The following is a 24,301-nucleotide window of genomic DNA, read 5'->3' on the forward strand; positions in this document are numbered from 1 at the left end:
TGGCTAAGGTGTATGTGAACTTCCAACTTCAACTGTATATTCCGGACTCTGACATTGCTTGTTCTGATATTTCTTTCTTTTTACTTTTGTATTGTTTTCGAGGTATTATTACTGCACTGCTGGAGCTAGAAACACAAGCATTTCGCTGCATCTGCGATAACATCTGCAAATCTGTGTGTGCAACCAATAAACTTTGATTTGATTTTGATTTGATAACAACAGCAATGAACCACAACATAATTAAGCTGAGAAGATCCCTTATGGAAGAACCACAGGCATTTCACATGACCACATGTCAAGTGTTCCAAAAAGACGTTTTCACATGACTTCACATGTGAAATTTAACTTGAAATCATGTGATTTTCCAGACGTGAAATCATGTTTTTTTTCTGTAGGGATGTTTACATGAGACTAATGCCGATGGCCAAATGGGGGAGTTAATTGATTTTAAAGTATTGTTTGTTTATGTATTTGGATCCCCATCAGCTTTTGCAGAAGCAGCTAAACCAGGAGTGGTTCGCCCTGATTTTAAAGTTAGCCTATTGTCATTTAAATGCTTCCGAATGCGATAACAGAACCGCCCCGGTAGAATGAGCCATAGGGACTGACTGAGCGCCCAACCCCTGTTGCCAGTACCGAGTTGATCCACCTGAAACCACAGCACCGAAAGTGCTTGACTAAAGCAGTGACGTCACGGATACTACCTATTTTGTCTCCCGCCCCTCCGACACACACACACACACACACCGTGAAGTTTGACAGTCTCCGTTCAGACAGCGCAGCGGTTGATGCCGGTTTGTTTGGCCACCGGTGCACAGTTGCGCTTCTGCTCTCAATTGTAAACTACTCCTGGAACAACTAAACAGCCCACCCTTGGATTTGAAAGGAATTATATAGACTTCGAGTGATTGGCTTTGGTTTTTGGCTTGGTTTTGTTTTTTTGTTCCATCTTGTAGAGGCTGAGAAATGACTGCCAACATGTCTCTGGATCATGACGATGTGAATAAGCTGACCGAAAGTACATACAAGGTAAGCAGGCTTTTTCCCCTTGTCATCATAGCTCCCCATTTCTCCACCATGACCTTGACTACATAATAGCAGGGTTTCCATTTGGCCATTGTCCATCGTCGCCTTTGGCAATAGCAGTAGGCTCCAATTAGCTTCAGACTAGGGCACACAGTTATTATACCCATTCCATAATATGGCCATACATTTGCACAGTGCGTATCATGAGCGCACGTAAAACCGTGCCCCTGATTTGTTGAACGCAAAACGCAGTAAAGTAGCCTACAAAGTACCTTTGCCTCTCAACTGAAAAAAAACAAACAATAGATTTGTAATTTGTCAACATCAAATTTGACCAATCATCTGTTTCGTATTGTTAGTTCATCAATTATAAGGCAATATGGTGCACATAAGGCAATATCTCATGCCCCAACAGCCCCACCTGTCCAGTACTCCGCAGGTGAAGTCGAAAGCGTAAGTTTAATGAATTATACATGCAGTTTAGGACCTGCCACATTTTCAGCTGAAGAGAGGAGTGAAGAGAAACCTGTTTCTCTCTGTTTCCTTTTTTTCCTCTTTCTCTCTCTCTCTCTCTCTGACTGGGTGCAAGTAGGCCTAACACATACCTGGCAGTTCATTGTTCTATTGAGGGTGTGCCTGGGGAATTTAAACAGGGACTCCAGTCCTGAACAGCATTTTATTGTGGGCCATTTGAATAGGAGGGGGATTGGGTTTGGTTCACCCTAGCCTGCTGCTGCAAATACTTTGTGTCGGACTTTGTGTCGCACATAGCTGTAAAGTGTGAAGGATCATGTTAATGATTAAAACGTTTTATTTCAGCTTGGTGTTATTTATAGAATTAACACATAAACATTGAAACCTTTATTTATGATGACATTAAGACAATCATGTATGTGGTTTATGTATTGGCTTATTATTTGGTTTCTGTGTATATAATCCACAAGAGAATTGGCCATTGTTTATAAAAAGTATGTTTTCCCACTGGACATTGGTATAAAAATAGTGTTGTTTAAACAAACAATTTCAAGAATAGTCACACTCAGTCCCTGGCCAAGAATAAACAGGTCTTTGATTGTTCTGTAGTTAGTTTTTCTCGTCTCTGTCCTCCCTGCTGTAGTTCATTCTCTCCCCTCTCTCTCTCTCTGAACTCCCGTCCCCCCTCTCCCGCTTGCAGAATGTGATGGAGCAGTTCAACCCAGGTCTGAGGAACCTGGTCAATCTGGGGAAGAACTATGAGAAATCTGTAGCCGGTAAGAACACGTTAATGTTTTCTACCCAGTACAGCCAGAGGAGGAGGGGTCTGAGTCTGGTTCCTCTCAAGGTTTCTTCCTTTTAGGGAGTTTTTCCTTGCCATTTTCCACTGTGCTGCTGCTTGCTCTATGGGGATCTAGGCCGGATTACTGTCAAGCATCTTATGACAAATGTTGTTATAAGCAAGGGTTATACAGTATGAACAAAATGTGATTTATCATCCCAATATTTGGACATAAGTGAATTAGATGTCTCACATGATACACTAACAAGCTAACTTTTACACTGTGGTTTCAGACACAGGCATGGCTAGCACAAGGGTCTGAATAGGGTATCATGTAGGTGTTGGTGAGATCCATTCATATGATTCTTTTGTCTCCTCACAGCAATGACTCTTGCTGGGAAGGCGTACTTTGACGCTGTGTCAAAGATAGGAGAGACTGCTTCCGTGTCCCCTGTCTCCAGAGAATTAGGTAAGTTCACACACACACACACACACACCACACACACACACACACACACACACACACACACACACACACACACACACACACACACACACACACACACACACACACACACACACACACACACACACACACACACACACACACACACACAGACACACACAGAGACACACACAGACACACACACACACACAGACAGATACACACACTCACACACAGAGACACACACACACACACACACACAGACAGATACACACACTCACACACTGTAATGAAACTGTCATTAGTACTATATACAGGTTGTTATTCCCTCTCTCTGTGGTGACTCACCACACATTATTGAGGTGACCTATTCTCCCAGGTCTATGTTTTTATGACCCATTAAGTATCTTCTTATCAGTGGTGTAAAGTAATTAAGCAAAAATAGTTTAAAATACTACTTCATTTGTTTTTTTTGGGGTATCTGTACTTTACTTTACAATTGATATGTTTGACAACTTTTACTTTTACTCCACTACATTCCTAAAGAAAATAATATACTTTTTACTCCATACATTTTCCCGGACACCCAAAAGAACTTGTTACATTTCGAATACTTAGCAAAACAGGAAAATGGTCCAATTCCCACTTATCAAGAGAACACCCCTGGTCATCCCTACTTCATCTGATCTGGCGGACTCACTAAAAACACATGCTTTGTTTGTAAATTATGTCGGAGTGTTGGAGTGTTCACCTGACAATCCGTGAATAAAAAAACAAGAAAATCGTCCAGTCTGGTTTGCTAAATATAAGGAATAGCTGAGCAGTTTCTTCATCTCCGGTAACTGAGTTAGGAACGACGCCTGTATCTTTGTAGTGACTGGGTGTTTTGATACACCATCCAAAGTGTAAATAATAACTTCAATAATAACAACTTCAAAGGGATATTCAATGTCAGCTTTTTTTTTACTCATCTACCAATAGGTGCCCTTCTTTGTGAGGCACTGGAAAACCTAGCTGGTCTTTCTGGTTTAATCTGTGTTTGAAATTCTGAGGGACTGTACAAATAATTGTATGTGTGGGGTACAGAGATGAGGTAGTCATTCAAAAATAATGTTAAACACTATAATTGCACACGGAGTCCATGCAACTTATTATGTGACTTGTTAAGCAAATTTTTACTCCTGAACTTATGGGAACTAGGCTTCCCGTAACAAAGGGGTTGAATACTTATTGACTCAAGACATTTCAGCTTTTCATATTGAATGAATTAGTAAAACATTTTTTTAAAAACAGAATTACACCTCTGACAGAAATTCTGTAGTTGACCCTTGGATCCGGGTCGGATCTGATTTGATTGTCACGGGTCTCGGGTATGTGTAATTAGAACTGATTTGCCAGTAAGGACCCGAATGGGACTGCTGCAGTAGAAAGAGAGAGAAAAGTGTCTAATTTATACTGCTGCGGCTTTTCATGAGATAGGCGCGTGTAGCTTGTTGTATTTGTCGGCTAATCACAAGTCATCTAAACTGCACTAGCCTCTGGCTCTGTGTGTGTCATTGCACGCAAGCTAAAAGATCAATGAAAGATGGAATTAAAATGGCGGAATTAAAAGTTCATTGACAAGGATATGTTTCAACGACCCAGATTGGACGATAAATAACCTAGCTTTGGCAGCAAGAAGTTATACTAACTAGTGCGAGTTGGCTTGGTTCCTGCTGTCTCGCTCTTCCTCCTCCTCGAGCCACTCGTGTCCATATGGAGACCCGACCATGTCTATATGGGGCCTGATCTGATTAGCCTCGGGTCCATATTAAAACATACATTTATTCGGTAGGGTCTGGGGAGGAAAGCCCCGGGTCCATTTCGGAACACCTCTAACTTTTTGGACCCAAGAAGACCTCTCGTGTCAATACTTTCTGAAGGTACTGCACATTCTATATTCATATAGAACATTCTTAGCCTGGTAGCAGATCAGTTTGTGCTTCTAGCCAACTTAATCTAACATTCCAAAATGGAACACCAGCGTCCGAAATGTTTTGAATTCTATGTCTGGAGCTGTTCCTACTCTATTTGAAAGGTTCCTACTCTGCTGCTCAGACTGGCCACAGCGAGACTGGCCACAGTCAGCGAGACGGTGTGAATTCTCTCACGTGTTACATAGAGTAGGGCAGCAAACACACAGAACAAACAGACTGACAGAGGAGGACTGTATTCCCACCATCATATCCCTCTTTCTATCTATCTATCTATCCCTCCATCTGCTGCCCTTCTCTCCTCGTCTCCTCTCAGGGGTCCAGAGTAAACACACTGAGTAAAAACGGGTTGAATCAATGTGGTTTCATGTCATTTCAAACCAAAAAATGTAATGTAATGGTTTGGGGAAAAAATGTCACCCAACTTTGAACCTAAATCAAACTCAACCAAATGTAAATCAAAACGAAACGTTGAACTGACGTCTGTGCCCAGTGGGAAGCTTGTATTGTTGTCAAGATAGAGGTTGAGGGGCCAGAGCTAGAGATGAGGATGTTGATGGATTTTTGTAACATTTTGAGTGTGACCCCTTGTTAGATATTTATACAGTGAGGGAAAAAAGTATTTGATACCCTGCTGATTTTGTACGTTTGCCCACTGATAAAGAAATGATCAGTCTATAATTTTAATGGTAGGTTTATTTGAACAGTGAGAGACAGAATAACAACAAAAAAATCCTGAAAAACGCATGTTAAAAATGTTATAAAATTATTTGCATTTTAATGAGGGAAATAAGTATTTGACCCCTCTGCTAAACATTACTTAGTACTTGGTGGCAAAACCCTTGTTGGCAATCACAGAGGTCCGACGTTTCTTGTAGTTGGCCACCAGGTTTGCACATCTCAGGAGGGATTTTGTACCACTCCTCTTTGCAGATCTTCTCCAAGTCATTAAGGTTTCGAGGCTGACGTTTGGCAACTCGAACCTTCAGCTCCCTCCACAGATTTTCTATGGGATTAAGGTCTGGAGACTGGCTAGGCCACTTCAGGACCTTAATGTGCTTCTTCTTGAGCCACTCCTTTGTTGCCTTGGCCGTGTGTTTTGGGTCATTGTCATGCTGAAATACCCATCCACGACCCATTTTCAATGCCCTGGCAGAGGGAAGGAGGTTCTCAGCCAAGATTTGACGGTACATGGCCCCGTCCATCGTCCCTTTGATGCGGTGAAGTTGTCCTGTCCCCTTAGCAGAAAAACACCCCCAAAGCATAATGTTTCCACCTCCATGTTTGACGGTGGGGATGATGTTCTTGGGGTCATAGGCAGCATTCCTCCTCCTCCAAACACGGCGAGTTGAGTTGATGCCAAAGAGCTCCATTTTGGTCTCATCTGACCACAACACTTTCACCCAGTTGTCCTCTGAATCATTCAGATGTTCATTGGCAAACTTCAGACGGGCATGTATATGTGCTTTCTTGAGCAGGGGGACCTTGCGGGCACTGCAGGATTTCAGTCCTTCACGGCGTAGTGTGTTACCAATTGTTTTCTTGGTGACTATGGTCCCAGCTGCCTTGAGATCATTGACAAGATCCTCCCGTGTAGTTCTGGCCTGATTCCTCACCATTCTCATGATCATTGCAACTCCACGAGGTGAGATCTTGCATGGAGCCCCAGGCCGAGGGAGATTGACAGTTCTTTTGTGTTTCTTCCATTTGTGAATAATCGCACCAACTGTTGTCACCTTCTCACCAAGCTGCTTGGCGATGGTCTTGTAGCCCATTCCAGCCTTGTGTAGGTCTACAATCTTGTCCCTGACATCCTTGGAGAGCTCTTTGGTCTTGGCCATGGTGGAGAGTTTGGAATCTGATTGATTGATTGCTTCTGTGGACAGGTGTCTTTTATACAGGTAACAAACTGAGATTAGGAGCACTCCCTTTAAGAGTGTGCTCCTAATCTCAGCTCGTTACCTGTATAAAAGACACCTGGGAGCCAGACGTCTTTCTGATTGAAAGGGGGTCAAATACTTATTTCCCTCATTAAAATGCAAATCAATTTATAACATTTTTGACATGCGTTATTCTGTCTCTCACTGTTCAAATAAACCTACCATTAAAATTATAGACTGATCATTTCTTTGTCAGTGGGCAAACGTACAAATCCTTTTTTACCTCACTGTATATATATTTTGGGAACATTTTCATGCTTGAACATTTTCATGCTTCAAGTTATACTAGTAGACCAAGCCAGATGTCACAGTGTGACTGCAAAAGTTACCTCTGGCTCTGAATTTACTTCACAATGACTCTCATATTGATAAAATCCATTAACGTATTGCTATGAGTAACCTTCCCTCTTATAAATGCTTTGTAAGGGTTTTAGGTGATGAAATTTTATTTCACTCAGTAGTTAAATAGAGTAGTGTAATAGAGCAGCATCTGCATCAGTCAGTGAGTTTGGCACTTGGTATATACAGTACCAGTCAAGAGTTGACACACCAAAAACTCTTGAGTAGGTATGTCCGAACTGTTGACTGGTACTGTACGTAGAATGGCTATTAAAAAATTCTAATGCATAATGCTTTATTCCAGTTGTGGCAAAACAAGCAAATATGGTGTTGCGAATCATTGTACAATCAAAACCGCTGTGAAGTATCTTTTCCATAACCAAATATATTGTATTTTCAGCTGTTTGAACACAGTTTCTAAACCCAGAGAAGGAACATCGCAAGACTTCCGGAAATGCTTGCGAAACAGACCAAACAGACCAGGCCGGGTTTGGGGTTCGAGAAGTCGGTGAAAGAAATGAAAAATTCTTCCTTAGTTGTTAATTTTGTCGAAATCTTAAAGGCACAACCTAGATTTGAGCCAATGTCTTACATAGTTAGTTGAACATGTTATTACTCCAACCTCGTGAGAGACAAAATGACATCGCTACATGTGTGATCAGAGATTTCTATTGGACAAGCAGTTTTAACCTATCTTCATACTGTACTGTCTTTGGTTTGAAGCTGCTGTATGAAATCGAAAGTAAAAGATGCAAAAACAAAACTTAAGAACAGGAAGCATAAGTAGCGCACATAAAACAGATCTACCACTTCTTAGACTTGCTTTCAATGAGAATGACAGATCTAGTATAAAACACATTTCTATGTGAATTTGGTCTGGTCGCCCAAAAAGGGCGACCAGACATATTGCAGCTTTAAATACCCTGTAGTAATAGTACAGTAGTAGATGATCCACATCACTTCTAGCTAACTACCCTGCCACGTTCTTGAAAATGATCGGACCAAGGCGCAGCGTGAGTATAGTTCCACATATTTATTTAAGTGAAACTAACAAAACACAATAACAAAACTTACAAAGACCGTGAGGACGTAGGATATTGTGGCTTTGTATCCCCAGGTCTGACAGGAATACTATGCTCGTGTTGGCCATGCTTACATGTTTTAAGAGCACATCTCCTCTACAGTCTCTACCTCTACCCCCCGTCAATATCCCACAAAACACAGGTGGGGAAATAGCTACCTAAATATGTTCCCCAATCAGAGGCAACGATAAACAGCTGCCTCTAATTGGGAGCCATATTAGCACCAACATAGAAATAGACATACTAGATTACCCCCTAGTCATGCCCTGACCTACTACACCATAGAGAATCAAGGGCTCTCTATGGTCAGGGCGTGACATACCCACAGAAGCCCATGTAATCGCGCATGTTGTCTCAGCTTTCAAACATATTTTCACCCTCTCAGGTTTCAAACAAATCCCTCAGTCTTTATTTTGTCATAAAGATAAGTATGTACATCCTTTTTGGATAAAAAAAAGCAATCTTTGGATCCATAGCCTTTTTACAATGATAGGGGTAGGATCCTGTGTTTTTCTCGACCACGTGACCTGACCAGGATGAACTCTGGCCCTACTTATAGGCTGCAACTAGGGTTTTCCCTTGTTTGGCCATGTAGTCAATAAATACTTCAGGCCCTAATAATGATAGATAACCAATAAGGGACAATATCTACACAATATGTAAGCTCCATTCTGCTTGATGACAGGCCTGTGTGACCTCCTGGTTGGTGCTGTGGTGTTGTTAACAGAGAGAACAATCAGTTAATCACTTAATGACTTGGCATTTTTGGAAAATGACAGCATCGACTGATAACCTCTGAGAGACATTCCTGAGTGCTTTCACTTCAAATAAAACTGCTGGGCTTTCAGATGTTTTAGATGTGTGAAATCTAAATGAAATAACTTTAAACAGACTATCTGACATCGTTTTATGTAGTCTAGCACCAACTTTCCTCAACTCAATAGGAGGTATTCATAGAATTCTAAGTACAGTCCATGACTCCATTCCAGCTCAAGTTAATGGAGTGGTTCTATTTACTCCATTGTGGCTCAAGGGAAAAGAGCAGTAAAATGACCTGGCTCTGCAAACAACAGGGGCAGAAAGAATCCATGAGGGAGCCCAGACTGCCAGTCTCCTTCCTGGCATTCAGTGTCATGGAAAGACCTGATTGTGGTGAGAAACATATCTCTCGTCACAAGGTACATACTTTACATATACTGTAATACTACTTTATGGCTAGTTGTTTAACATCTCTGCTATCATAAAATATCTCCAACTGGTTTATAGTATAGTTTTTTTTTATGAGGGAAATAATGAACTAGCATGATCACAATAATCTCATATCAGTCCTCCATCAGTCAAGTGCTTGTAGATGGTCAAATAATGTGTTTACTTTTCAAAGTGTTTCCCCTATATGCACTTAGCTGCGTCACACACACACATGTACAGTGCATTCAGAAAGTACTCAGACCCCTAGACTTTTTCCACATTTTGTTACGTTACAGCCTTGTTCTAAAATTGAATAAATAGTTATTTTTCCTCATCAAGCTGCATTTGGGGAGTTTCTCCCATTCTTCTCTGTACTGTAGATCCTCTCAAGCTCTGTCAGGTTGGATGGGGAGTGTCACTGCACAGCTATTTTCAGGTCTCTCCAGAGATGTTCAATCAGGTTCAAGTCCCGGTTCTGGCTGGGCCACTCAAGGACATTCAGAGACTTGTCCCGAAGCCACTCCTGCATTGTCTTGGCTGTGTGCTTAGGGTTGTTGTCCTGTTGGAATGTGAACCTTCGCCCCAGTATGAGGTCCTGAGTGCTCTGGAGCAGGTTTTCATCAAGGATCTCTCTGTACTTTGCTCCGTTCATCTTTCCCTCGATCCATCTTTCCCTCGAACCTGACTAGTCTGCCAGTCCCTGCCGCTGAAAAACATCCCCACAGCATGATGCTTCCACCACCACCATGTTTCACCGTAGGGATGGTGCCAGGTTTCCTCCAGACGTGACACTTGGCATTCAGGCCAAAGAGTTCAATCTTGGTTTCATCAGACCAGAGAATCTTGTTTCTCGTGGTCTGTGTCCTTTAGATGCCTTTTGGCAAACTCCAAGCGAGCTGTCATGCGCCTTTTACTGAGGATTGGCCTCCGTCTGGCCACTCTACCATAAAGGCCTAATTGGTGGAGTGCTGCAGAGATGGTTGTCCTTCTGGAAGCTTCTCCCATCAACACAGATGGATGGGAGTTTGGTGGTTCCAAACTTCTTCCATTTAAGAATCATGGAGCCCACTGTGTTCTTGGGGACCTTCAATGCTACAGAAATGTTTTGGTACCCTTCCCCAGATCTGTGCCACGACACAATCCTGTCTTGGAGCTCTACGGACAATTCCTTCAACCTCATGGCTTTGTTTTTGCTCTGACATGCACTGTCAACTGTGGGAGCTTATATAGACAGGTGTGTGCCTTTCCAAATCATGTCCAATCAATTGAATTTACCACAGGTGGACTCCAATGAAGTTGTAGAATCATCTCAAGGTGGTCAATGGAAACAGGATGCACCTGAGCTCAATTTCGAGTCTTATAGCAAAGGGTCTGAATACTTATGTAAATAAGGTATTTCATTTTTTTATATATATTTATATATTTATTTATATTTACAATCATTTCTAAAACCCTGTTTTAGCTTTGTCATAAGGGGGTATTTTGTGTAGATTAATGAGAAAAAAAATATTTAATAATTTAATACATTTTAGAATAAGGCTGTAACGTAACAAAATGTGCAAAAGGTCAAGGGGTCTGAATACTTTCCAAATGCACTGTATATATACAGTACCAGTCAAAAGTTTGGACACAGCTACACATTCCAGGGTTTTACTTTATTTTTACTATTTTCTACATTCTAGAATAATAGTGAAGAAATCAAAACTATCAAATAACACTAATGGAATCATGTATAACAAAAAAAAGTGTTAAACCTATTGATGACAGCTTTGCACACGCTTGGCATTCTCTCAACCAGCTTCATGAGGTAGTCACTTGGAATACATTTCAATTAACAGGTGTACCTTGTTAAAAGTTCATTTGTGGAATTTCTTTCCTTCTTAATGCCTTTGAGCCTATCAGTTGTGTTGTGACAAGGTAGGGATGGTATACAGAAGATAGCCCTATTTGGTAAAGACCAAGTTCATATTATGGCAAGAACAGCTCAAAAAAGCAAAGAGAAATGACAGTCCATCATCACTTTAAGACATGAAGGTCAGTCAATCTAGAACATTTCAAGAACTTAGAAAGTTTCTTTAAGTGCAGTCGCAAAAACCATCAAGCGCTATGATGAAACACAGAGTAACAGACACATCTCAACATCAACTGTTCAGAGGAGACTCCATGAATCAGGCCTTTGTGTTCTAATTGCTGCAAAGAAACCACTACTAAAGGACACCAATAAGAAGGCTTGGGCCAAGAAACACAAGCAATGGACATTCGACCGGTGGAAATACATTTTTTGGTCTGATGTCCAAATTTGAGATTTTTGGTTCCAACTGCCGTATTTTTGGGAAACACGGAGTAGGTGAATCGATGATCTCCGCATGTGTGGTTCTCAACATGAAGCATTAGAATTCAAGGCACACTTTACCAGCATGGCTACCACAGCATTCTGCAACAATACGGCATCCCATCTGGTTTGCGCTTAGTGGGACTATCAGTTGTTGTTCAACAGGACAATGACCCAACACACCTCCAGCCTGTGTAAGGGCTATTTGACCAAGAAGGAGAGAGATGGAGTGATCCATCAGATGATCTGGCCTCCACAATCACCCGACCTCAACCCAATTGAGATGTGTTGAACCACAGAGTCAAGGAAAAGCAGCCAACAAGTGCTCAGCATATTTGGGAACTCCTTCAAGACTGTTGGAAAAGCATTCCTCATGTAACTGGTTGATAGAATGCCAAGAGTGTGCAAAGCTGTCATCAACAATGGCTACTTTGAAGAATCTAAAATATAACATTCACAAGTCACTCGCACATCTGAGCTGTCTTTTTTTGCAGGTGCATGGTACTGTAACAATTGAATAAAATTATAAAACTTTTTTTCTCAAGAATCTAAAATCTAAAACATATTTAGATTTTTTATTTAACACTTTATTGGTTACTACATGATTCTATATGTGTTATTTCATAGTTTTGATGTCTTCACTATTAATCCAAAAATGGAATGAGATGTTCGACGAGCAGGTGGCCACATACTTATGGTCATGTAGTATATATGAAAAAGTATGTAAAAGTATGTAAAAAATATATATTGGAGCAATATATTTTAAATTAATATCATCTTTGAGAACTAGGAATCACCAAAATAAAAAACTAGATGGTCAGGGAGAATCAAAAATTGTAAAAATGTCATGGCATTTGGCCCCCATTGATTTTGTTATAATGTTTGAGTCACTCAGATAGCATAAGATTCTCTGTGCCCTATGGCAAAATATGTAGAATTGCAGGAAATTAGCTTTGAAACTGCAATTTTCCTCTCAGTCTCAAAATTGATGGCATTTGCTATCAAACTAAAATGTTTCACTCAGCCCCATGACAAAGTATGTAGAATTTTAGGAAACTAGCTTTAAAACAGCTAGATTTAGTCTCTGTGGCCAAGAGGAGTGCCATTGGCCACGCCCACTACCTAAAGCGGTGCTTACCAGAATAATGTCATAAATCGATGGAATGAATGCATCAATAATCTGACATCAGTAAAGTTTTCTTTCATTCTGCTTCTCTTGCGGAGCGAGGATGTTTAGGTGCCTAGAGAAAACGCAAGATTCCTCCTGTGCAAAATGTCAAAATGACATCAGTTTGACCGGTTTTAAGGAAACTAAAAGCTGTGAAAATGATTTAACATGTTTCTGATAAGATTTCAGTTAGTCTAGGTTTAATTTATGTTGTTGAAATACTGTCAGCTTTTATGTAACTGTCAATCGCTGAAAAAGATTGCGGTCCCTAACTGTGCATTCTCTCAAGCGATGCTGAAAGAAATAAATCATACTGTTCCTGAGACAACATTTTACTGCATGAAATACTTAATTGTGCAGGAGTTAATATTGTATTCAGCCACATGTTAGAGGTTATAGGCTTACAGTCCATGTCCAGATTACAGTTACTATTCCATGTAGCCCATCTGAACTTTAAAGGTGCGCAAACAACTTCCACCGTCCTTGGAATCCATGCTTTCACCAATCTATCCAAAGCATTTAAATCTATGAGAGGGACTGCACACTTCATGAAGACAAGTGAGCAAATGAACACTTCATAAGGAGAACGGTAGGCAGCCAGGGCCAGCCATTGGCTGGCTGCTCATTCACCCATGATGCCTTAGGCTCTCCACTCTGTCACGCTCCTTTCGCTCACCAAACAATCCCATGACCACCCTGACCCCACACGTCCTCCCTTGCCCCACACACCCTTGCTCTATCCAGCATCTGTTTAACCCAAAGTTTTCATAATATGGGTGTTTTTTCCCCTCCATTACCCTAATCTTCAAAGAACAATCTGTTTTTTATTTGTACATTTTATGCATGGGCACAGTGAAGCCAAATGTTGATTTTCGGACGTTTTCCTGATGGTGTGTTTGTGGCCTTTCCATTTGAAATGAGTTTACTACTGTTGTTGAATTGCTTGGTGCCATTGCATCTATAGTACAACACACAGAAATCTGATGTAAGAGATATTATGATGTGATACATCCTGGGAAATTACTCTCCCACCTATCTTGTGACACATCACTTAACAAGTGTCGAATTATGGAATTTGGTGTTTCTTAATCTCCTCCTATGTCCTTGCAAATTATTTTTATCTGCTTCTAAATCCAGTTTCTAAAGTCACAGTCTCTAAACTCATGTCCTCCATGGATGGGTTGCCTGGAGGATTCTGGTCAGCTTTTAGCCTTCCATTAGTTCAGTCAAGGTTCAGTAGCATCGGTACCATAGGGAGTGTGTGTGTGCGTGTGCGTGTGCCGTGTGCGTGTGCGGTGGGTGGGTGCATGTTAGCTCTAACGTCCTGAGCTGAGTGCCACCGATGTCTGATTCATATCCAAGTAATATCAGAGAACGAAGACTTCCAACCATGGCAACATCAAAACACTAACTCTCCCTTCCTGCCATTGGAATGTGTGGCTTCAAGATTGCAATATCATTGGCCGTGACTCAAATAGGTGTTGTTCATATCGCGTCAGACTCTTGCTGCGACATGTTCTATAATGCACCCTGTAAGATTTATCATTATTGTTTTATGAGAGTGAGGACTATCTCAAAGTGCAGAGTTACTATCTCAAAGTTCAAATGTCACTGCTTTGGTAACTGTGCATGAGGTAGCCACACCTAGCTGTCAGCCATAGATACAACGGTTTTAGTTTACTCCAATACTAATTAATAGTATTGTCGTATACAGTGACCTTCAGAAAGTATTCTCACCCCTTGACGTTTTCCACGTTTTCTTGTGTTACAGCCTAAATTTAAAGTTGATTACATTGAGATATTTTGTCACTGGCCTACACATAATACTCCATAATTAGTGGAATCATGTTTTTCGAAAATGTCCCTTTGAGCATGGTGAAGTTATTCATTACAATTTGGATGAGTTAAAAGAAAGAAGCCTGTACAGAATAAAAATATTCCAAAACATGCCTCCTGTTTGCAACAAGGCACTAAAGTAAAAAATGTGGCAAAGCAATTAACTTTTTGTGCTGAATACAAAGTGTTATGTTTGGGATAAATCCAACACAACACATTACTGAGTACCACTCTCCATATTTTCAAGCATAGTGGTGGCTGCATCATGTTATGGGTATGCTTGTAATCGTTAAGGATTGAGGAGGGGGTTCAGGATAAAAAAGAAACCGAATAGAGCTAAGCACAGGCAAAATCCTAGAAGAAAACCTGCTTCAGTCTGCTTTCCACCACACATGGGGAGATTCATTTTGTCACATGGAATGACCCTGGAGAGACGAAGCAGGTACGGGGAGTCAAACATTTAATAAGGAATGGACATGGAACGAGACATGAACAGCGTCGGCATACAAGAAAACAAAGACAAAAAAGTCCAGGTGAGTCCAATATCGCTGATACGCGTGACGAGGGAAGGCAGGTGTGCGTAATGGATGATGGGAGTGCGTGATGCAGGGCAGCCTGGCGCCCTCAAGCGCCAGGGGGGGAAGAGCGGGAGCAGACGTGACAAATTTACCTTTCAGCAGGACAATAACCTAAAACACAAGGCCAAATCTACACTGGAGTTGCTTTCCAAGAAGATGGTGAATATTCCTGAGTGGCCGAGTTACAGTTTTGACTAATGGGCTAATGTTGCACAATACAGGTGTGGAAAGCTCTTAGAGACTTACCCAGAAAGACTCACAGCTGTAATCGATGCCAAAGGTGCTTCTACAAAGTATTGACTCAGCGGTGGGAATACTTGTGTAAATGAGATATTTCTGTATTTCATTTTCAATAAGTTTGCAAACAATTCTAAAACATGTTTTCACTTCGTCATTATGGGGAATTGTGTGTAGATGTGTGGGAAAAAAAAGATTTAATCAATTCTGAATTCAGGTTGTAGCACAACAAAATGTGGAATAAGTCATGGGCTATGAATACTTTCTGAAGGCACTGTAGTAATAAAACTGATACATATGAATAACCTGAACAGATCACCTGTTGAAATGTTTTGTAATTCGTCATCGAATAAGGTTAAGAATTTGCTCACAATGTTTCCTTATTACACTTATGAGAAAATGGCAGGTATTCTTTTGGCAGAGGCCTACACCGTTCATAAACCACATCACCTGATAAGAATGTGAAAGGTGACAGGCTTAGTTTTATGTGCTATCATCACCACCATTAAACATAAATGCTATAACACAGAGGTTTCAGGGTGTAAGGTTGGGAAGGATCCAGATTTCCATACCTTCATTCCATGCCGGTGCCATCCCAGGATATACTGTATTACCAGCCTCAAAAAATGTGAACGTAAAAAAAGGCCCAAAAATATCAGTTAACAAATGCAAAATGCTAACAAGTGTTAAGCAATTCCCATAGCGGATGCTAACATTAACTACTAAGACAACCCTGCTTAAAGTTATGCAAGTAGCTATCTCAAAACACAGTTTGCATCACACACAAAACAAATAGACAGCAGAGATCTTAATAAAAGAAGGGATTGTCTCTGCTGCTGTTACCAAGAAGCTTTATCTTGCACGCTAACGTTTGCTACTTAGCTAACATCAGCAAGTTAGCAAAACCCTGCTGCAGAAAATTTATTTGGCACATCTTAGATAGTTAATTTAATAGTTAGAAGATATATAGCGGGCAGACATTGGTAGTGTAGTGAATTTCATACAAGCGTAACTTGATCACCTCATTTAAGTTGCAGGAGTGACTCACCTCATGAAACTCCCGTTTTGGTCATTGTGCTTCTTTGTAAACTAACACACGTGACTGGCTCAAATAGGCTGTCTTGAGAAACACATCTATTGCCTAGTGCACAAGTTGACTGCATTATTAAAAAAATACAAATATTCCAATTTATAAAAAACGGTATTGACGGTATTGGTAAGATTCCCAGGATATGGTATATACAGTACACCGCCCAACCCTAGGATGTTTCTATAATAATGATCAAGTCGTTATAAAGTCACTGTAAAAACCAGACAGTATCACAATGAGACCTCTACCAGTGGTGTCACCATTAACTATCTAAAGACAGACTGACTGTGATAAGTCTGGGATAAAAGTCTCATTATCATTAGTGGGTGGTTTCAGAAATGATCCACCACAAACAGACACAAACTGTCAAGCTGTGAAGCCTTTTATTATTGTGGGTGTAATTCCGCTGAACATCAGGCTAGTTTTATGAATTCTTATATTGTAGATGTAGCAATGTTTAGAGATGTACACATAGGCCTATGTATACAGTATTATGAACAATACTATGTATCCTTTCCTGGGTAGGTCAATCTGGAGACAGCAGGAACAGATGCCTTTGTAATGTTTTAGAAAGAAAGAGAGAGAGAGAGAGGGAGAGAGAGAGTTGTCTTTTCCCCCCTTGGTTTTAAACCTTGTAGCACACAGATCACTTAGACTAAGACCAGAGCCATGTGGAGGATTACAGGGTCAACTGTCATTATCTAGTCATATGCCTGGTTAACACAGCATACGATGGAGAGGAGTACAGGGGGGAGAGGGAGAGGGAGAGAGGGGGAGAGATAGAGAGGGTCGAGAGAGAGGGGGGAGAGGAATAAGAGAGGGGAGGTCTGAGAGAGAGGGGAAGGATAGAGAGAGAGAGAGAGAGAGAGGAGAGAGAGAGAGAGAGAGAGAGAGAGAGATGAGTAGGGGATAGACAGTCAGAATAAGTCACAACCTCAAGAAGACAATTCATATGGGATGATTAACCTTTCTAAAGGGTATAGTCCACAATGCTCTTTACCCAGATGTATTATGCGTGATAGCAGGAAAGCCTGATTTAGCCACTGCATTATTTTCAAGCTGAGGGTTTTTCAACATTTAGTCTGTCTTAGTCCAATTAAGGATGTGTGTACTTTTGACCACAGATTTTATGTAATGATCAGCTGCTCTCCACCCATCAACATGTGAACATAAGTTAATTTCAGTTTGGTGAAGTCATCTAGTTTTTTTTGTCAGCATTATTTACAGTATCACCGTTTCTTATGTGCTGCTATACATACGGACAGAATATGTGGTTAGTAAGTTGGTTCTCAGAGAGGTCAGAGAGGAAATTAGCAGGTGTGTGTCGATACGAATACCAGCCTTCTCACTCTGTAACCTGTTTGAAAACAAGCCCTCTCACTACACACCAGCCCTCTCACTCTGCAGCAGGCTGTTGTTGGTGCCGTATAAACAGCCTGCCAAGAGCCCCCCTCCCTCCCATTGCTCTCTCCCTTCTGCCGTACAATGGCAGCATTTACCAGTACGTTCTGTTGACCTTCAGAGGGCAATGTTGTTGTAGCTGCAGGCAGCCCGAGAGGTACGGCTCTGTCTCAGCAGGTCTGGGATCACACCAGGTGTGTGTGTGTGTGTGTATGTATGTGGGGTGCGTGCGTGCGTGTGCGTACTTACCTAATGTATGTATGTGGGGTGCGTGCGTGCGTGCGTGTGCGTACTTACCTAATGTATGTATGTGGGGTGCGTGCGTGCGTGCGTGCGTGTGCGTACTTACCTAATGTATGTATGTGGGGTGCGTGCGTGCGTGCGTGTGCGTACTTACCTAATGTATGTATGTGGGGTGCGTGCGTGCGTGCGTGTGCGTACTTACCTAATGTATGTATGTGGGGTGCGTGCGTGCGTGCGTGTGCGTACTTACCTAATGTATGTATGTGGGGTGCGTGCGTGCGTGCGTGTGCGTACTTACCTAATGTATGTATGTGGGGTGCGTGCGTGCGTGCGTGCGTGTGCGTACTTACCTAATGTATGTATGTGGGGTGCGTGCGTGCGTGCGTGTGCGTACTTACCTAATGTATGTATGCTCAGTTTGTTTGGGTTGATTCTGTTTATATGGTCCCACAGGCGCAGTTGTGATTATAACTGAATTAATACTGAGGTGATAGGAGTGAGTGGATGGTTTACTTGTTGCAGGTGTTTGCAGAGAACATTTTAAACATGACAAACTAAGACTATACAATATAACATTTTGTAAAAAGCAGACCTTCTAGTGGTAGCTAGGTGGTTCTAGTGGCAGGTGGTTATAGAATGCAATTATAACTAATTCAAAAAATATGGCTAGGCTACATAACCTCTAGATGTCACCCCGTTGTGTCTGTGTCTGTACTGTAAATTGTCCCGCTGTTATTGTCTGCTTCTGTTTACTGTAGTGACTGCTATTGTGCCATGTTCCTCTATGGCGTTCAATGTGGGTTCTCTCAATGGGGATTTTTCTGTCTCTGTGTCAGGCAATGGCAACTACTGAGTTACCACTGTTCAAACATTACTGTGTCAAAAATACATTTGTCATCCATGCAGTATGTAAAAACTCCTCAGGACTTGATGAAACATAAAATACACATTACTTTTTGGTAAGCTTTGTTCTTCACCGCTAAAGTCAACATTGCTTGTGTAAGCATAGGGAAAGAACAGATGCAACAACTTTGATGTGAAAACCCATTGTTCTCCTCGTGAAGTCTCAGCCAGTACCATGCCGGCCAGGCTATCAGGGACGTTGTTGCCGCCAAGCAACTTGAGGAGAAAGGGTCATAGATGTCCTCAACATATTCAAACGCAATAGTTTCCTTTAGCCTGGTTGTCTTAAAGTTTCTGCATTGATTCACCACTGATATATCCTGGCCTTGCCAAATAAGATAGCACAATGTTGACTAAAGAAGAAATAGACTGGCAGTATCACAGAAATAGTGATTTAACGTGTTTCTCTATGACTGGAACCCAGGCTAGATGTCCCTTACCTGTATACCGCCGATACAGTTGAAGTCGGAGGTTTACATACACTTATGTTGGAGTCAGTAAAACTTGTTTTTTCAACCACTCCACATATTTCTTGTTAACAAACTATAGTTTTGGCAAGTCGGTTAGGACATCTACTTTGTGCATGACACAAGTAATTTTTCCAACAATTGTTTACAGACAGATTATTTCACTTATAATTCACTGTATCACAATTCCAGTGGGTCAGAAGTTTACATACACTAAGCCACTGCTCCAAAACTGCCATAAAAAAGCCAGACTACGGTTTGCAACTGCACAATGGGACAGAGATTGTACTTTTTGGAGAAATGTCCTCTGGTCTGATGAAACAAAAATAGAACTGTTTGGCCATAATGACCATCGTTATGTTTGGAGGAAAAAGGGGGCGGCTTGCAAGCCGAAGAACACCAGCCCAACCGTGAAGCACAGGGGTGGCAGCATCATGTTGTGGGGGTGCTTTGCTGCAGGAGGGACTGGTGCACTTCACAAAATAGATGGCATCATGAGTGAGGAAAATGATGTGGATATATTGAAGCAACATCTCAAGACATCATTCAGGAAGTTAAAGCTTGGTCACAAATGGGTCTTCCAAATGGACAATGACCCCAAGCATACTTCCAAAGTTGTGGCAAAATGGCTTAAGGACAACAAAGTCAAGGTATTGGAGTGGCCATCACAAAGCTCTGACCTCAATCCCATAGAAAATTTGTGGGCAGAACTGAAAAAGCGTATGCAAGCAAGGAGGCCTACAAACCTGACTCAGTTACACCAGCTCTGTCAGGAGGAATGGGCCAAAATTCACCCAACTTATTGTGGGAAGCTTGTGGAAGGCTACCCAAAACGTTTGACCCAAGTTCAACAATTGAAAGGCAATGCTACCTAATACTAATTGAGTGTATGTAAACTTCTGACCCACTGGGAATGTGATGAAAGAAATAAAAGCTGAAATAAATCATTCTCTACTATTATTCTGACATTTCACATTCTTAAAATAAAGTGGTCATCTTAACTGACCTAAGACAGGGAATTTTTACTAGGATTAAATGTCAGGAATTGTGAAAAACTGAGTTTAAATGTATTTGGCTAAGGTGTATGTAAACTTCCGACTTCAACTGTATATGATGTACAGGTAACTGACAAAATAAAGTAAATACAAAGTATATTTTAAGGATGTTCTTCCACACAGGTGTGTTTCCTGAATTAATTAAGCAATTAAAACATCACATCATGCTTAAGGTCATGTATACAAATGCCCAGTTGCCCATTAATTTGGCTAACATGGCTAGAAGAAGAGATCTCATTGATTTTGAAAGAGGTGTCTGAAAGGAGCATAGGTAGATAGAGCTCTACCTGTGCAGAGGACATGCCCCTTTGCCCTTCCTGTCTCCGAAGTGCCCTTTTAGGTGGTGGTATAATTTCGCTAAAACGTATTTTTTTTCAATACATTTTTGGTCATTGTTGTTAGGAACCCACTGCCCGCAAGTCATCTTGACGTCGTCAAGTTCGTCACCCCCCCCTCCCCATCCGTTGGTTGCGCCTGTTGGTCTGTACGGCGCTCGCACACGTCCGGTTGCGTTATTATCCCAGTCTGCCCTTTATTGAGATCGCAGGCCCCGTATCCAAACATGCATGGGTTGAGGGATGTGGTCACCGTTTGAGTGTGTAGCTAGCTACCTAGTTTAAATATCAACAGTACTGCCACAGCAGCATAACATTTGATTCACACTTTATAACACTTGATTCAACCTACATCATCATCAATATTTGGTCTGGTTGGCTCATGCGAGCAGCAGAGAGAAGCAGAAAGACATAAAGAGGAGCGGCAGTATCAACAGCCGTCTGACCTAACTCCATCAGTTTCTTCTAGAGTTGCACGTGTGTCAGGGCAGCAGCAACACAGGTAGACTACATTCTAGCTTACCACCATAATAAATATCCACACAGGCCTCTAGCTTGAGTTGGTAGATTATGAGTATTATATTATGAAGTTATTATTTGATACAAGTATTGAAGGAAGATAAATCACAATCAGTACAATAAATTGAGCTAGCTAACTTGCAGATCTACATGAATCATCAACATTAATGATCAGCTGATGGCCCACCATCTTTTCCCGATGTCGATCATCTGTTTAGGAGGCACTGTAACTAGCTTGCTTACAATTTGTGATGTTGAGTGAATGTGTTGTTGCAGAAATAAATAGGCCTATGCGCAACATTTTTTTTTTTTTTTGCTACAGGCATTTGGTATATTATGAATTTTGAGATGTGAATTATGGAAGTCATTTTGTTTTTCAAGTGGGGGACCTGCCCTGTGAACCTGCCCCCTGAATGGCAGTGAAAAAGTACCCAATTGTCATACTTGAGTAAAAGTAAAGATACCATAATAGTAAAAGTTAAAGTCACCCTGTAAAATACTACTTGTATTTGCTTTTAAATATACTTAAGAATCAAAAGTAAATGTAATTGCTAAAATATACTTAACTATCAAAAGTAAAAGTAAAAGTATGAATAATAAAATATATGTATGGAGTTAAAAGTACATTATTTTCTTTAGGAATGCAGTGAAGTAAAAGTGAAAGTTGTCAAAAATATAAATAGTAAAGTAAAGTACAGCTACCCCAAAAATCTACTTAAGTAGTACTTTAAAGTATTTTTACTTAAGTACTTTACACCACTGCTGAATGGTCTGTGCACGGCCCTGGTCTCAGTCACCAGATTTCAACCCAATTCAACAGTTATGGGAGTTTCTGGAGCGGCACCTGAGACAGCATTTTACACCACCATCAACAAAACATCAAATTATGGAATTTCTTGTGTAAGAATGGTGCCACATCTCTCCAATAGAGTTCCAGACACTTGTAGCATCTATGCCAAGGCACATTGACGCTGTTCTGGCTCGTGGTGGCACCCTTTTAAGTCACTTTATGTTGGTGTTTCCTTTAATTTGTCAGCTACCTGTATAATATGATATATGATCTTTTCTCTACAGGTGTGGTTCTGATGGAGATCTCTGATGTGCACAGGAAGGTTCACCTGGAGCTGGAGGAGAACGTAAGTTGTCCTGCTGACCTACTGTCACTACTTCTCTTGGTAGTTTTTTGTTATGTAATTACCATTTTACCATCTAATTGCTAATTAAGTGGAAGACTGAAGTCAACGGTTACCATTCTCTTTGGCCTGCGTTGGATGTTCATGTCGACACACATACCCATAGTCCTCTACGCCAACTCTCTCTTTCTCACAGTGACTTGGTCATTAACAGACCTCCTTTATCCTCTAAACACACCAAGAACACAACAAAGCCTAGAGAGATATCCCACCTGGAAACAAGACAACTGTTAGCTTATTTGTCATTTAGACCATTCCTTTCAGCTTGTGCTCTCTGTTCTGTCTGTTGGGTCTCTTGTTGAGGCCTGGGGGTGAGAGGCTTGGCATACGTGTAGGAAATCAAGTGACTCTGGTTGGTGTCACTGGTGTTGTAACTGTGACAAGAGCAACACACAACTAGCTCTTAGACAGTATCGTCTCCAATCACTCACTACGTCTAAGTTACAGTACTATACAATACAGATAGTCTAGACTGAAGCAGGTGCATTCTCATGTTTCTTCAGCTTTCATCGTACTTCTTCTGTGTTTTTTATTCTATTTTCATTGTTATATACAGTGCATTTGGAAAGTATTCAGACCCATTGACATTTTCCACATTTTGTTAAGTTACAGCCTTATTCTAAAATTGACTAAATTGATTTTTTTCTCATCAATCTACACACAATACCCCATAATGACGAAGCAAAAACAGGTTTTTAGAAATGTTTGCGAATTTACAAAAATAAAAAAATCTGGGAAATATCACATTTACATAAGTATTCAGACCCTTTACTCAGTACTTTGTTGAAGCATCTTTGGCAGCAATTACAGCCTCAAGTCTTCTTGGGTATGAGCCTACAAGTTTGGCACACCTGTATTTGGGGAGTTTCTTCTGTTTTTCTCTGCAGATCCTCTCAAGCTCTGTCAGGTTGGATGGGGAACGTCGCTGCACATCTATTTCCAGGTCTCGCCAGAGATGTTCAATCGGGTTCAAGTCCGGGCTCTGGCTGGGCCACTCAAGGACATTCAGAGACTTGTCCCAAAGCCACTCTTGCGTTGTTTTGGCTGTGTGCTTAGGGTTGTTGTCCTGTTGGAAGGTGAACCTTTGCCCCAGTCTGAGGTCCTGAGGGCTCTGGAGCAGGTTTTCATCAAGGATCTCTCTGTACTTTGCTCCGCTCATCTTTCCCTCAATCCTGACAAGTCTCCCAGTCCCTGCCACTGAAAAATATCCCCACAGCATGATGCTGCAACCACCATGCTTCACCATAGGGATGGTGCCAGGTTTCCTCCAGACGTGACTCTTCAGGTCAAAGTGTTCAATCTTGGTTTCATCAGACCAGAGAATCTTGTTTCTCATGGTCGAGGGGCCTTTATGTTCCTTACGGCAAACTCCCAGCGGGCTGTCATGTGCCTTTTATTGATGAGTAGTTTCCATCTGGCCACTCTACCATAAAGGCCTGATTGGTGGAGTGCTGCAGAGATGGTTGTCCTTCTGAAAGGTTCTCCCAACACAGATGGATGGGAGTTTGGTGGTTCCAAACTTCTTCCATTTAAGAATCATGGAGCCCACTGTGTTCTTGGGGACCTTCAATGCTACAGAAATGTTTTGGTACCCTTCCCCAGATCTGTGCCTCGACACAATCCTGTCTTGGAGCTCTACGGACAATTCCTTCAACCACATGGCTTGGTTTGTGATCTGACATGCACTGTCAACTGT

General features: G+C 41.3%; 1 protein-coding gene across 3 annotated transcripts in view; it reads left to right on the plus strand.

Annotated features, from left to right (window-relative positions):
• The first annotated feature begins 728 nt into the window (after positions 1-728).
• baiap2l1a (BAR/IMD domain containing adaptor protein 2 like 1a) overlaps positions 729-24,301 on the plus strand; it is a 44,987-nt gene continuing 21,414 nt past the window's right edge. For all 3 annotated transcript variants that reach the window (XM_014179718.3, XM_014179720.3, XM_014179719.3), the window contains exons 1-4: positions 729-1,029; positions 2,201-2,276; positions 2,664-2,750; positions 22,487-22,548. In XM_014179718.3, coding sequence (XP_014035193.1) covers positions 967-1,029; positions 2,201-2,276; positions 2,664-2,750; positions 22,487-22,548 — 288 coding nt within the window. In that variant the 5' untranslated portion in view covers positions 729-966. The remainder of the gene's footprint in view (positions 1,030-2,200; positions 2,277-2,663; positions 2,751-22,486; positions 22,549-24,301) is intronic.

Source organism: Salmo salar, chromosome 28 (assembly GCF_965601325.2).
Source record: "Salmo salar chromosome 28, fSalSal1, whole genome shotgun sequence".
In the NCBI taxonomy this organism is placed as follows: domain Eukaryota; kingdom Metazoa; phylum Chordata; class Actinopteri; order Salmoniformes; family Salmonidae; genus Salmo; species Salmo salar.